Here is a 16,331-nt window from a genome sequence, read left to right on the forward strand (position 1 = left end):
CAGTTTTTCGGCAATTTCAAGCATTGTACAGCTGATTGTATAGTAAAAATGATTGATTGACGAGTTTCTAGAGAAAGCTTTTTTTTTTGTTGCCATTTTTGACCTAATATTGACCTTAAGACAGGCCAGTCTATTGCATACTGTGGCAACTCAAAAACAAACACAAAGACAAGGTTAAGATTCATTTAATAAACCAGATAGCTTTCAGCAGTGTTCGATATAATGGCAAGGGATTTTCTAGTAACAAATTAGTAATTTAGCATGATTACTCATGGATAAGGCGTTGGAGTGATGGCTGATGGGTCTGTTGGTGATGTGATGGTGCTGTTTTTTACATCAGTTAAGTTCCCGACTATACTTTGTGATCAGTTGAATGCCACTTTGGCAATTTCCTTCCGAAACAGCATAATCTGAACATAATTCCAAATTTTTGGCCACCAGTGTATATATATATATATATTGCAAAATACAGTTTCTTGGCATATATTTATGACACATTTATGGGCGATACATTTTCTTAGTTCAACCGCTATTGGTAAGTATGGCCAAAGGTAAATTCTGCACTCTGAGATAATGCTAATTTTAGGATTATCAGGGTTTTATAATAAAGGAACGAGATGACCCACCACTGGTAAAGATGGCTAGGTCAGTGTAATTGGCCCAGCAGCCACTGAACGGGATGGTGGTGTTTCCATAAAGCCCCTCTTTTGGGTTCCCATTTGCATCTTTGAGCACAGCTGAGATTGTTAGACTTGTGACACCCACAGACACGCAGTTACCCTGGAAACAGACATGATACACGTACATCATTTTTTAGTTCTCCCCAATCAATACAATGTGCATGTTTCCTAGTATCACCTGATAATTGTACGTAAATGCATCTCATAAACATATACTGTTGGTCTCAAATATTCTTAATAAAATTAGAAAGTTACTGTCTCACCACTGAATCAAGAGCCATAATGCTGGGCTGCACACTGAGGAGTCCAAGGTTCAATCCAACCACTGGATTAACCACCACGATCAGGGAAGATACAGACTTGACTGTCTCCACCTGCTGGTTGGCACGAGTCACTTCCTGAGTAGCAACCTGGGATAGAGACAAAAGATCTGTTCAGTCTGTGGTCCTTAAAGCTCTGCTTATTGGCATCATTGATGTAAAAATACAACTTTAGTAAGTTTGGTTACATGAGCTAATTAATTTCTTACGTCATTCCAGGATGGGTCACTGGAAGAGGGTGGTGGAGGGATGATGCCTAAAGATGACACGTTGAAGCCGATGGATTGACTCAGATTTCCTGAGACAGCAGCACGGCCCAGTTCATCAGCGATTTTATTCAGAACCACAAACTGCTGGTCTTCATCTAAATATGTTAAAATGGTGCAATACAAGAGGAATATAAATACAAACATGTCAGGCATTGTATTGTCTAAATGCTGTTCTACATTCTTCATACATATTTAGTACTTAAAAGCAAAGTAATTAATTGCTGTGTCTCTAGCGACACCAAACTGAATTGGGAAAATAAAAATTGCTTTCAAAGAGGTTTCCCAAACATTTCTGACCATCTACCATTGGTTAGCCAAACAGATATTTCTGCCCACACTCATGCCATTGATAGAGTCAAAGTTGCTGTATTGGGTTGGTTGGGATACACAACCAAACAGAGCAATGTTTTGATAGTATCACAGAGCCACAGTGTTTACAATTTTTGGGGAAATTAAAGGGATAGTTCACCCAAAAAAGAAAATTCTCTCATTTACTCACCCTCATACTATCCCAGATGTCTGTTGTTATCTCTTCTGCTAACCACAAACAAAGATTTTTAGAAGAACATCTCAGCTCTGTAGGTTGTGTCAATGCAAGTCAATGGTGGCCAGAGGTTTGAAGCTCCAAAAATCACAAAGGCAGCATAAAAGTAATCCATACAATTCCAGTGGTTTAATATATGTCTTCGTAAATGTTGCAATCGCTTTGGTCGAGAAACAGATCACTACTTAATCTCTACTTTTTCTTTCACATTCAGAATGTGAAAGTGAAGGTGGAGATTTATTGTAAAAAAATGGATTGAAATATTTATCTGTTTCTCAACCAAAGTGATTGCAATGCCTATGAAGACATTTATTAAAACTCTGAAGTCATATGGATTACTTTTGTACTGCCTTTATATACTGCCTTCTGGAGCTTGAAATATATTAATTGCATTGTATGGACCTACAGATCCAAGATATTCTTCTAAAAATCTTTGTGTTTAGCAGAAGAAAGTCACACACATCTGGGATGGCATAAGGGTGAGTAAATGAGAGAATTTTAATTTTTGGGTAAACCTTTCCTAGTAGTCTTTACATATTAAGACTAATTGAAAAAATTACACACTTCACCTTAGAAATGGTCTTACCAGTGGTACTGTTGGTGGATGTCTGGACAGGGGGCTGCCTGATCTCAACTTCCACTGTCAGTCCTGTTGAGCGCCTCCTTCGTGCGCTTACGCCCTCACGGACAATATTGGTAATTCGAATCATGTTTGCTGGTACTTTTAGGAACAAAGCCAGATTGTTAACTAGATTCGTCCCAAAGAACTCTGCCTCTGTCATAGCTGGGAGGTTGAAGGCCAGGAAAAGAACTGGCGAGGTGCGGATTTGGACTGACTCTGAACCACGAAGAAGTACATACATCATTTTGTAGTCTTGGTCAAAGTAGTTGGAACCATGACTGGAGTCAAACCTGGGAACATATTGCCCTAAGGATTGAAGAGAAAAATCAAGATCAGAAATTTGAAATGCCAATCTGTCTATTCATAGAGTTGTTGCATTACACATTCAAAAACACTGTTTATGCTGTGCATATAAATAGTAGGGCTGTCAGTTTAACATGTAGTGATTATTTAAAAAAAATCGTTCCCCGATTCAAATGTAAAATCTATGCAGAATGTTTCTAAAATCCTAAAGTCACATTTTGTCAGTAAAATTTTTCCTATGCCATAATAATGTAATATCTTTAAATTATCATAATTTAGGGCTTTTCCTCAGAAAATATTGATAAATGTGATTTCATCACAATTAATAAAATTGAAACGCTTTGGTTTTGTAGCCTGCAGGGGAGCTGTATTAACCTGCATTATCCTAAAATACTCTACCTGAATAAGTAGGCTGACGCAGTGTGTAGTCAGTGTTGTCCCTGTTCCACTGAGCATTATTTGGACCAACCAAACTATTGTTTACATATACGTCAAGCCGCTGAGGGTTTGAGTAAAATACAGCCACCCTAACAGCCTGTGGAGAGAAGACATTGGTTTAGGATAATGAGAAAGTCCAATTAACACATTTCTATGATCATATATACTGTATATCATCTAAACTAAAACATAAGAGATGCCTGGCTAAAGAAATATAGTTTTCTGCTTATATGTATAACCCTCGTAATGTTCTAAACCTCTGTAACATTCTTTCTTCTATCAAATGTAAAAGATGCTAGGCAAAAGTTTAGCCTCAGTCACCATTTGTTCTGATTGTACAGACAAAATATGCAATGAAAGTGAATGGTGACTGAGATGCCTAGCATCTCCTTTTGTGTTCCACGGAGGAAAGGAATATGACTGTGAGTAAATGATGAAAAATTTGATGAACTATTGTTCACAGAAAAATAAAAATGAAAATTGTGTCATCATTTACTCAGTCATATTAAGAGTGTGTAACATCTCTAAAATGCTGTGTGTCTGTTGTGTACTATGTGTAAATATGATAAATATATTGGACTAACCTCAGTAGGTTTAGCATTCAGCATCATAAGTCTCAGCTTCTGCGGTGTTGTGCTGGTGAAATAGATGTCAAAGGACTTGTTGGTGGCTACAATGCCATGGAACAGAGATACTCTCTTTTGACAGGTATAACCTGCGCACCAGCCATGGTCTTGTGGGCCTGAAAAAACAGTGGATTAATGTTACCATGTTTAGATGACGTATTATACAAAATACAGTAAAAATACACAAATTGTGAAACATGTAGCAATCTTACATATTAAATTAACTTTTTAAAGCAATATTCCGGGTTCAATACAAGTTTAGCTCAATCGACAGCATTTGTGGCATAATATTGATTGCCACATAAATAATTTCGACTTGCCCCTCTTTTATTTAAAAAAAAGCAAAAATCAATGTTACAGTGAGGCACTTACAATAGAAGTGAAAGGGGCCCATTTTGAAGGGTTTAAAGGCAGAAATTGGAAGCTTATAATTTTATAAAAGAAGTTACACTAATTCTTCTGTTAAAACTCATGTATTATTTGATCTGTAAAGTTGCTTAAATTATTAATTTGACAGTCATTTTAGGGTTTGTTGACATTAAATCATCATGGCAACGAAGTTGTAAAATTGGATTTAACTGTACACCGAAAAGTTTAGTAAGCGATTTCATCACACTATAATAATTTCAACATGCATATTATTTATGTCATGTGGTTATATTTTTGAAACGGTGAATATTTTAATGTTTACGGACTGGCCCATTCACTTCCATTCTATGTGCCTCGCTGGAACCTGGATGTTTGCTTTTAAAAAAAAATAAAACTAAGGACAAGTCAAAATTAATTGTTGTGCTAATCAGTATTATGAGTCAAATACTGTCGATTGAGCTTAACATTTATTGAACCGATGCATTTGGCTGTATTGTGAAATAATTAGAAATCTTGACATCTTAAATGAACTTTTTAAGGGTAAAAGAAAGTTAAGTTGGTGAAGAGTCATACCATTCAGCAAATCCACGTATTTGTCCCCCAGGACGGCCACGGGTGAAAGACGCCTGGTCTCTGTGTCTGCATCCAGACTCTCAATCACCAACATCCTGTAATTGAGCCCAAAGCACTTGTAGCCCTGCCAGCTGCTCATGTATTTACAGGTAGAGTCTCTGGTCACACCTGCACCGACAACACAGTCATGTCATGCTGAGAGGAAATAATGTACAGAGAGCACCATGGTTCTTTAGCATTGGGAGCATATGCACTACCGCTGTGCCATTGCTCCATCATTCTAAGCTTTCTACCTTAGATCAATGAAAATAATAGAGCTCTCAGATTAACCTTTATAAGGAGCTATTTGATCCACAGGTATGCGGCTGCCGTTGAGATAGGTGAGCATGACTTTGGGGATGCGGTAATCACCCAGTCCACGCCGGCGATCCCCATTCCACTCATACTCTGACTGGGGCACCACTGCCCCTACTTCCCCCAGAAAACTTCCATCCAGATCCTTCAACATTGTCTTCTTTTTAGCATCACAGTCCATGTCCACACAGTCTGATGGGTTTACTTTGCTGAGATAAGAGCAAGAGAGAGACAAATTAATCAGTCACCTTTGCTTTGTAACGTGTTAACAGCTATGAATACATCTTTCTGCAGATAATGAATCATATTGAAAAACAAGTTAAACTTTGTATATTGAACAAAAAATATTTTGCAGCAACCAAAATATTTATCATGTTATGGGTTGTTGAATTTAACAGGATACATCAATTACATAACCATGTATTAATGGCAAATTTTCAATTGTCACTATAATACTTTAAAAATAGCAGCCATTGTAAAATAGCTAATATACAGTACGCAGAGTGCACACTGTATAACTGCACATCAGTTAAATTATATATAAATGCAGCAATTGTGACATTGCTTGGCAACCATAAAAACCATATAGTGGCACCATCTTTACACCAGACGAAGTAAATCAATTCCATTTGAACCCATTGAGCCATATTCTAAGCTCCTGACAGTGACACAATTTACAGAGTAGTCTATATTTTCTGCTTGGAGCTGGATTTTTTAAATCGCTCTGTGAAAATATCACAGTATAAACAATATAGCATAATCTCTACTGGTTGATTCATTTCTACTGTTGCACTCATTCCACCCAGCCCTGCCAGCAACCTAAAAAATACAAGCACTGCAAGCTTTTGTTTTTACCTCAGATCAGGCCGATGAATGTATGCTAGAGCTTCCTCTGTGCTGTTTATCTTGGATATTCCCTGAACACTAATTGGATGTTGTAGGTCCTCATTTCCTGGATTGGTCATGAACATGTAATTGCTCTCTGTTGAACACACACTCTTGAACCCAACAAATGTTGTATCTGTGGACAGAAATTGACAGTTGTTTTATGACATTTTTGTCAAATGTAGCAAGTTGTGATTCATGAGAAACAATCACATTTTGAGGAGATCTGACTCACCAGAGACTGTCAATAAACCAGCTATGGCGTTATAGCTCATCAGTCCAGGGTGAGGTTTTTGTGGTGCATGGTTGTGGTCAGATTCAAACGTCGGCCAGGAAACACCAGACCTGCCACCTTATGTAAACAAAAAATGCAGTTGGTTACAGAAATCGGTAAATATGTACATTGTACATCAATAAAATAGATACAGAAAATGCAATTATACTAGATGATGCATGGAATTTTCTGCCATGACACTTAAAAAATATATCTCAAAGCTTTCTGTAACTACAGTATAACAGCACAAAACAGAATAGTAAAAAAAATATTTTTAAACAGGTTTCCTGAATGGTCCACTGTCTGCCATTGGCAGTTGGTCCCACCCCAAACTCATACCATTGATTGAGCCAATGGTGTGATTTCGGGCAGGTCAGGATGCTCAAATAAAGTAAATGTTTTGATATCATTGCCATAAAGATACAGTATTTACACTTTTCAGAGAAATCAAACTACATATTGTATTTTAGCTCTGCATTTATAGCTGGGATAGAATTAGATATTTTAATATTTAAAAAAGTCACACTTCAGCTTTAATTTCTACAGTATGTAACATATTGTTGCTCTACCAAAAGAAACATATAAAAAGTAAAAAGTACTGGTAAAGAAATAGATGGGAAGTCTAGAAAATGTGCTATATTCTACCACTAGGGGGGCGTGGAGCCCTGTGGCCTGCACTGAGTGCGATGTAGGTCTCAGTCATGGACAGTCTATCAGAGCAGTTAAAGTTGGGGCTGCTGCCCACAATCAGGGCACCCTGAAGAGAAAATAGAAATTAATCAAGCATTTTACCATATTAAATTTGCTGGAAGTGATTTCAGCCATTTTGCTAGTTTTTGCAAATTAGACCACCCCATACCTTCAAGAACACACCCTCTCTCCAAATCCTCACCTTCCAGAATAAATAAATATATATATATTTTAGTATTTTTCAGTTTTCTACTTTATTGAGGTCAGGGCTTTGTGATGGCCAGTCCAATACCTTGACTTTGCTGTCCTTAAGCCATTTTGCCACAACTTTGGAGGTATTCTTGGGGTCATTGTCAATTTGGAAGACCCAATTGCAGCTGAGTTTTAATTTCCTGGCTGATGTCTTGAGATGTTGCTTCAATATATCCACATCATTTTCCTTCCTCATGATGCCATCTATTTTGTGAAGTGCACCAGTTCCTCCTGCAGCAAAGCACCCCCACAACATGTTGCTGATACCCCCATGCTTTACGGTTGGTATGGTGTTCTTAGGCTTGCAAGCCTCACCCTTTTCCTCCAAACATAACGATGGACATTATGGCCAAATAGTTCATTTTTTGTTTCATCAGACTACAGGATCTTTTTCTAATAAGTAAGATCTTTGTCCGCATGTGCACTTGCAAACAGTAGTCTGGCTTTTTTATGGCAGTTTTAGAACAGTGTCTTTTTCCTTGTTGAGCAGCTTTTCAGGTTAATCCGATATAGGACTTGTTTTACTGTGGATATAGATACTTGTTTACCTGTTTCCTCCAGGATCTTCACAAGGTCCTTTGCTGTTGTTCTGGGATTGATTTGCACTTTTTGCACCAAACAGCGTTCATCTCTAGGAGACAGAATGCGTCTCCTTCCTAAGCGGTATGATGGCGTGGTGTTTATACTTGCCTACTATTGTTTGTACAGATGAACGTTGTACCTTCAGGCGTTTGTAAACTGCTCCCAAGGATAACCCGACTTGTGGAGGTCCACAATTTGTTTTCTTTTAATTTTACCATGATGTCAAGCAAAGAGGCACTAAGTTTGAAGGTAGGCCTTAATATATATATATACAAAGAAATATACAGTACATGCTTACCTGTACACGGACGGTTTTGTCAGAATATGCGTGGCTGACTGCGGGAGGACTATAGATCAGAGACATGATGCCCATTCCATTATCAATCAGGGTCACGTTAGAAATGTACACATTCATGGATACCTGGAAATGAAGACAATTATTTATCCTAAAAGAAACGGCACAATGTTCATGAGGGCAGTGCATTTAAACTACTATCTGGCTAATAAAACACTTGCATTAGTAGTTGATGTTGATGATTTTTTAGGGTATTATAGTAGGAATTTGTGGATCTTTTTCATACTTGAAAATAAATGCCAAAATCAAAGCTCCTCCAGACAGTGAAGCCCTGGATTTGTGAGCAACCAGCAAGTCCATCTTTATTCATGTAGAGACCATACAGACCGCCATGTGCCTCGTTCTGACTCCATTGTGCCACAGAATTTTGAGATCCTTTTGACAGTTTTTTAAATAAATTAATATATATTGATTAAACAGGTTGGTAAGCATTTGATCTTACACTTGGTGACAATAAACACGGTCACTGCCTATCTATCAAAGTACTTAATACATTTAATCTTTTGATAAAAACAACATAACAGTCTATATACCTGGGCATGGTTCTCCGTTAATTCTGAATCCCACTCGTTCATAGCCAGCAACAATATTCCCTTGAAGAATAACATTGGTTGCTTCGTTCACCTGAAACATGAACAGCAATGCATCAGTTCTTTACCTAGTAATAATCAAGATAATTCTGACTTTCCAAGAAATCTAAAGTACAGTACGTTTCTCTCTATTGGCACTAACAAAAAAAGTACCTAAATGTAACTGATGGTTTTACCATTTAATTTTTTTTTTGGATATGGTACCATGGTATTCATTCTGTATATACACCTGATACCATCACTGCACCATGGTACTGCCACAGTACTTGATTCTTAGGGGTACCTGAATGGCTGCATTCCAGTCAAAGTTGAATTCCTCCGCTCTTCCATTGTATGCTCCAGGCCATAGTGTCATAGTAACCAAGTTCCTCCGGACAGCATTTCTATCACCAAAGACTCTGATTCCTAGTAAATTAGAATACAAATTGCCTTAGAGAAAAGCAATAACTACTACCATCATATTCCATAGTTAATTACATTTAGGGGATAATTCACCTAAAAAGTAATTTATTATAAATAATTTCATAATTTTCTCAATCTCATGTTGTTCCAAACCTGTATCACTGTTTCTGTTGCGGAACTCAAAAGGAGATGTTAGATTTAGAGCTGTCAAAGTTAACACTTTAAAGCATGCGTTAATTAAAAAAGTTTAACACATTAATTTTTCTAATCTTGATTTATAGTAAAAAAGCCTAAACCAGCTTAAACACTGGTCGGAGTAGGGTGGAACCTCTACGATTTATCTGCTCGGAGTCATTACACTGACACCACAAACAATCATAACAGCCGTGTCAGTGATCAAATGATGGGCAAAGGACCTCTTAATGCCATTTGTTGTACAAAACAGGCTCAGATGGGAATTATGATAGAAATCAAGTATTTTGCAGCCCCTGTAATGCACCATTTAATTACAAAGACGCAGGAAAATCTTTACTATCACAAAAATGCAGAACGGAACATTGTTTGCAAGCGCTTTTCATGTGGAGTTCGAAGCGGCGCTTGACGATGCCCTGACTCGAATCGTGCATGCGGCTGAATGATTGCTATAGCAGAGTGGATAGCCAGAGTCTGCCAGCTGATTAATATTGTGCTCAATAATATGCAACTCATGGGGTGACTAGTTCTTGCAATTAGTCAACCTTCCACTTAGACTTTGGGAAACGTTTAATGTTACTTGAATTGTTAAAATATTAGTACATTTCTTTCTTTATACAGTGGAAGGTTTTGATTGGAAAATGTTAATAAAGAATGATTGTTACTTATTGTATTGTTTTCTTTCCTAAGAAGGAAATAAATGTATTTTGGCAGGAAAATAGTATATATTGAGTACAATTTTAGCACTGTAAAAATCTGCAATTAATCACGATTAACTATGAAGAATTATGTGATTAATCGCAATAAAAATTTGCTTCGTCTGACAGCACTAGTTAGAATGTTAGCTTCAGTCACCATTCAGTCACCGTTTACTATCATTGTATCCCTTTTCCATTTTTTTGACTAAGGCTGCCATTCTGCCTAACATCTCCGTTTGTGTTGCACAGAAGATGTCGTACAAGTTTGGAATAACATAAGGGTGAGTAAATTATGACAGAATTTTCATTTTTTGATGAGCTACCCATTTAAAACTGAACAGTATACAGTACTGTAGCGGCCACTGAATAGGCACCTTCTCCGACTGTGTGATGGATCACGTTGTCATCGATACTCATTCCATCTGTTCCGAAAACCCCAATAGCAGGAGAAAAGCCATCATGGAAAGCACATCCCTTCACGTACGACTCATCAACCACCTAAAAAAAGTCATAAACATAATTCAGTGGTTGACTGTATGCAGAAACATGTCTTTTTAGATTTTATGTTCTCTCACCTCTCCCAGGTTGTAGAAAATCAAAGAGTAACGTGGGTCTGAGATGTCAGTCCATCCCTCCTGTCCGGTGTGGTAGAACTCAACATTTCTAATCTGGGCTTTGCCTGTGAAACAAGTATTATTGTTACTCTTAAGTTAAAACCGAAGTATCTAATTTCTGCAACACTAGTGCCCCCAATGGGAATTGCAAAAATAAACAATGTTTTCCAAACAGCATTCTGAATACTATATGTCCCTCATCTGCCATTGATCGAACTAACAATTAGCCCCCTGATAAACTGATGCAACTTGCAAATGAAGTAATATCATTGTGACCAGTGTTGGGGAATGAAACCTTTTAAAGTAATGTGATACTTATAATTATTGCATTAGGGGCCGTTCAGACCGAATGCATTCTTGCAGCGCAACAAATAGACCAGAACATAGGTGTCTCGAGACGTGTTTTTAAAAGTTGATCTTCTTTGAACTTGATACGGTACCTTAAAACACAGCACTCATCTGTGAGACGTTGAAAAAACAGCAAGACACAGCGCAACTGTCAAAGACATCCATCTAGTGCATGTTTATGTAGAAAAATAATTGAAAAACAGCACAGATGGATTTGTTCAGTGTGAATGGCTCCTTACTCCTTAAAGTACTCCTTAAATAATTATGTTACATTATTAATACTTTATTGGTAATGTAACAAGCGAATTACTTTTGCATTACTCTGTTTTGGAAGAGAGGGAACCTCAGACAGCCAGTCCAAACTATACTTTTTTTTTCACTCCATGTTTTGTTTGCTATTGTTTGTCTTCCTGACATGCAGATGTTTTCAACTGCTTTTTTCATCAATAGTGCACCTTTTTTTTTAACTAACCAAAAAGTATACTGATTATGTAACGCATTACTTGTAAACCAAACTGTAAACTGTTACTCCGATTGTGATACTGACTTGTTGGTTAGATTTAAAATATTCTATACATTTGTTCTTTTTTTTCTACCTTTTTGTCATTGCCCTATTTGACCACTTTTGGGTTTCTTTGACAAAAACTACCTCCTCCAGAGGCAATGTATGTTGTTATAAAAGTTATACCTCTGTAATCAATTCCTCCACTGGAGAAGGTTCCCACAAGCACTCTGGCTCCATAAGACTGTATCTTCATGGCAGGATACTCCTGTCCAATTATCTTGATGTTCCTGGTCAACAGAGCCACATTCCCTGCAAGCTGGTAGCCACTAGATGTTCCTGGCACACTGTAGCTCTCACCTAAATAACCAGAGCCGTATTAAATACTTCATATAAATTATTGATAAAATAAAATGCTATAATAGTTTTAATATGTTATTCATGTTTTACTTTTAATATGTAAGACATTATTTTGTAGTTGTATTTTATTATTTTAGCAGGTTTTCAAAACAGCATTATGTGTATTATAGATTTAATAGATTTAGGGGACTAACCGATGTGCGTGTATGATAATGGCTGATCCAGGGTCAGTGTGCGGCCAAAATCGGAGACTAAAGTGATGGTACTGATTTCTGTCTGCCATGGGTCATAGCTAGTAGTGGACAGCAGGATCTTATCTCCAACCTGGAGTTAACCAATTATAAAAAAAAAGAGTGTTTTTATTCAAACAAAGAAGATTTATATCACAAAAGCGGAGGACAAGTTGGACAATAAAACACATGATAAACACAAGCAGGACAAAAAGTATAAAGCTGTCTGTGCTATATTTTTCATCTTTGAAAAAGTAGTGTAGCTTCTGACCTTCCAGTCCACTGCTTCCTGTAATGAGAGAGTGTTGTTTCCTGCCTGTGCTGTGCTAGCCAGCTTAGTGTGATACACATTGTGTGGAATGCCATACAGATCAAGAGATCCAAAGACACCTGAAAGACAACACTTTTCCATTAAAATATTAAAACAAATTGAGATGAGTCTCTTTGATCAGGAATGAATTTCCATAACTTTTCCATATTCATATTTCTAACCAACAAAATATTGTTTATCACAGCATAACTAGAAACATTATATTCTACTTTGTCTTTTCCATGACTTTTCTAGGCCGAAAAATCACAGTTTTAAAATTCCCTGACCTTTCCATAATGAGATTTCTTAAAGTTATAGTTAAGTAATTTATATCTGAGAAACTGTGTAGCTCTCTTACCCAGCACTTTGGACCCTTGGTTTGGTCCAGAAGGCAACAGCCAGTCTGGTGTGTTACGGTTTCCTCTCAGTATAATCTGTAGATCACCTCTGAATGGCTCATCAGGCCACCCAGCAATCAGACGCCCACCCTGAATGAGTGGACATGTACAGATAGAATTAGTAACTTCAATGTGGGCCATATGTATTGTGTAAAGAAAGATAGATCTTTTAAGAACCAAATTTAGCACACTGTAAAAGTTTTATTGCGGTTTGATTTAATGGTTGCATGATGTTATTTGGCCTAGATGTGAATGTAGATTGTGCTTACCTGAATGGAGATGTATGTGGCATTCATAACAACGTTGTTATATTGAGAAACATTGTAGATGGAGGTACCATTATTTGTGTCTGGAATCTCTAGAACCCCTACTATAGTCAGCTTATTCAGGGAAGGAATTACAACATCCAATACCACCCATTTGCCTTTGAGACAGACAGAATAGAATATGTTTTACAGGATTTTATGCAATTAGCATATAAATATGTTGTATGTCATATTGTTGAATATATCTTTTCTATTGCATTTGCTCAGGACTTTGTGGCATTTGAGATGCTTACCAGAGGGAATGACCACATTAGATCCTTCTTGTGGCACAGTAAAGTTGTTCTCTGGGCTTGACCTCCAAAAAGATGCATTTGACCAGAAACTGCACCCAACATGACATGATTATATATATATATATACAAGTAATGTGGTGATATTCTTTAATTCATTTAAAAATAAAAATAAAAAAGAAGAAGCTGTGAATGTCTGTCTGAGTAACTTACATAAAGTTTGCAGGTCTGCGGCTGGGTGTGGGTGTCAGAGTAGCAGGTGGAGCAGGTGGAGAGGTTGGATACAGTTTGCATAGTAACACTGATATACTCTGAAGTCTACTGATCTGTCTACAGCTGCCCGGTCCACACTGTTCCTTCTCCTCCGGCTACTTACACGGTCTCTTCCAGACACTGTAGATGATATAATCAAGAAAATTAATCAGCTGCACAGTACTGAGCAGCTTTGAACAGCTTTGAATTGCAGCCACTGAAGATTTAGTCAACATAAAATCATTGTCTTGAGTAGTCTGACCACAGCATATACTGTGTATCAAAATGTTTCCAGTTTGTACACTTTTAAAGTAATGTCTCTTTTCAGTGCAAACGCAACATTGTTAAAATATTACTTTCCAAGATGCCTTTAGTGAAAAGATGAGTAGTTTTACCCATGTAATAGAGGTTGTTGGAAGATTCGTTGAAGTACCAATCCCCATTTACATTCACACTAGGGTTCAGTGGCTGGAAGGAACCATTCCTGTCATCTATGATGCGGAACTGGTCAGGCTTCTGAGTCAGATTGTGATTCAGAATTACATAGTTCTCTGGCTGTAAAGAGAGGAAAAGAATAAGACTTGTTAAATAAGTTCTATAAATCAAATATATTGAATTTGTAATATTATGAAATATGTGTGCTCTCTTTACCCGGAAGCCGTACAACACTCCTCTGTATGAGATGTTAGTTATTTGGGAAGCGCCATCAAAGTACCAGTTGTATGTTTGGCCTGTGGGCATCATTGCCATCCAGCCAAAAGTGTGGGTCACAAGTTTCTTAAGGAAAGGAAGCACTGATGTGCCTAAAGAGAAATATGACAATGAGTGTTATGGTAACTGACCAAACCAAGGTGTTTTCTAAATGTTCTAGTTTTATGTTGTTTTAAAATGTTAAAAATCTTAATGTTGTGTTTATTTCCAAGTTCAAATGAAGGATATCCCACATTTTTAAAGTGGTCTCAGACTTTTGGACCCCACTGTACATGCAGTAGTGATTTAAACAGAAACAACAAACACGCCCCTATTTTTAGTATACATGTATCCTACAGTAGTGATGCCAATGCTGATAGTAATTTTGCTGTTTTAATAACATCTTTTCACCCTACCAAATGAGTTGGTGAGAATCACATCTTTAGCTTGAAGTGAAGGTGGTGAGGGATTGTTGAAGACCAAGCGATGGAAGTTAATGGTGTTGTCACATACTGCCCCAGGGACGCCAACACTCCACTCTGTTCCTGGAGAGCAGTGCCTCGGGTCGAGCAGGTTACTCATTGGCACCACCTTGTAGCTAATGTTGCCTTTTTTAGAAATATAAAGAAGAGTTACATGGAAGCTCTCATAGTTACAATTTGTTTATCAGTTTGCTCAACTATATCATGTAGAGGTTGACCGATATCGACACGATAACAGATTTCTGGAACTATCGGTTATTGAAAAAAATCCACACCGATCCCCATTTGCGTCTAATGCTGGAGCAGCTGGGAAGGGTCCGCTGTCATTTTACAGTATGAGAGCTACTTCTAGAGGTGAAATAACAAATATTACTTCACTGATGCCTTGTGGTGTTTTATTTGACACATGAGCTACACAGTTATTTTTAATTAGACACAGGATCTAAAATAAAACAGTGCTTCTGCCAAATAAACAAATACAAAGCGAAACAAAAACGTTCGTCTAGCATGCGTTTACATAGAAAAACGAATGTATGGTTGCAAAAGCGTTCTGTGTGAACAGCCCCTTAATGTTGGTGGAGGTCTTTGGCCATTGAGTCTTGATCTCTTATAAGCGTTTCTCAGATTAAGCAATGAGTTGTTTAAATACTTTGTCAGTTAATATGTTCAACTTGGAAACGTTTGTCTCGAGATACTCGCGTTTGGTTCCAGTCTGTTGTGTTCCATCTGTTTGAACAGCCCCTGGCATGGGCTAATATTCTGAGCCGCTTCACCACCGAGTTAAGCCGAATACCACTGCTATCTGTGAATATTGCTACTGTACAACTGTACCGAATAAATAACAATGTGGTATTTTGCTGTTATTATGAAGCTTGAGTCTGGAGTAGTAGGAATCAGTGCAAGTGTAACACCATGTGAACTGTCTATTGAAGCATTTTCCAACTCATTTTACTTTTGACTTAACATTTGAGAATATGGACCAACTAAAACTTTATTTGTTTATTTTACGCACATTAGTTGAAAATAAATGCTCTTTTTAACAGCCAGGATAGGAATGTTCTATGCAATAATATAACAGTGCTGAATGGTTTATGTATTTATTGTCCCCTTTTGTGGACTTAGGAAACAACGTCAATTGAAAAATCAGCTGACTTTAAAATGTGTATATTAGTTCATATATATGAATATTTATATATTTATTTATTCCCCTGGGGGTACGTGAGGTGACAATGGGGCTACGCAAATAACATTCTGAGATTCTTTCTGATACTTTAAATTTCATCACAGTCATAAATAACATTCAAACCCAGTTCATGTATTTCTCACTCTCAAAAATTATTTTGTTTGCCCTCTAGTGTAGAAACACTAAAATGGTTGCGTCATAAAGGTTTGAAAAATATGCTATGAATTTGCGGTTAAAAAAAAATATTTACTCATGCGTTGTGCGTCACACAAGTAGGGCCTATATATTTTTGTGCGTCACGCAAGTATATATTTTTTTGCCAGCCCAGCACACTGCTAGGTGACGTAGCTTAGAGATAGCAAGTAAAATACTTCACTGTTTTACCAGA

At 37.3% G+C, this 16,331-nt stretch overlaps 1 protein-coding gene across 1 annotated transcript in view; it reads right to left on the reverse strand.

Annotated features, from left to right (window-relative positions):
• The window catches only part of LOC127619632 (fibrocystin-L-like), a 54,813-nt gene that overhangs the window by 1,344 nt on the left and 37,138 nt on the right, over nucleotides 1-16,331 (reverse strand). The window contains 28 exon segments of the mRNA XM_052092564.1: nucleotides 627-780; nucleotides 944-1,090; nucleotides 1,210-1,364; nucleotides 2,400-2,741; nucleotides 3,138-3,273; nucleotides 3,761-3,918; nucleotides 4,745-4,912; nucleotides 5,075-5,307; nucleotides 5,954-6,119; nucleotides 6,219-6,335; nucleotides 6,903-7,014; nucleotides 8,080-8,202; nucleotides 8,363-8,511; nucleotides 8,670-8,760; nucleotides 9,010-9,131; nucleotides 10,393-10,516; nucleotides 10,594-10,697; nucleotides 11,669-11,842; nucleotides 12,037-12,166; nucleotides 12,344-12,462; nucleotides 12,741-12,870; nucleotides 13,050-13,204; nucleotides 13,340-13,428; nucleotides 13,550-13,608; nucleotides 13,611-13,729; nucleotides 13,984-14,143; nucleotides 14,240-14,391; nucleotides 14,695-14,886. Of these exon segments, the coding sequence (XP_051948524.1) occupies nucleotides 627-780; nucleotides 944-1,090; nucleotides 1,210-1,364; nucleotides 2,400-2,741; nucleotides 3,138-3,273; nucleotides 3,761-3,918; nucleotides 4,745-4,912; nucleotides 5,075-5,307; nucleotides 5,954-6,119; nucleotides 6,219-6,335; nucleotides 6,903-7,014; nucleotides 8,080-8,202; nucleotides 8,363-8,511; nucleotides 8,670-8,760; nucleotides 9,010-9,131; nucleotides 10,393-10,516; nucleotides 10,594-10,697; nucleotides 11,669-11,842; nucleotides 12,037-12,166; nucleotides 12,344-12,462; nucleotides 12,741-12,870; nucleotides 13,050-13,204; nucleotides 13,340-13,428; nucleotides 13,550-13,608; nucleotides 13,611-13,729; nucleotides 13,984-14,143; nucleotides 14,240-14,391; nucleotides 14,695-14,886 (4,080 nt within the window).

This window comes from Xyrauchen texanus, chromosome 26, assembly GCF_025860055.1.
Source record: "Xyrauchen texanus isolate HMW12.3.18 chromosome 26, RBS_HiC_50CHRs, whole genome shotgun sequence".
NCBI lineage: Eukaryota > Metazoa > Chordata > Actinopteri > Cypriniformes > Catostomidae > Xyrauchen > Xyrauchen texanus.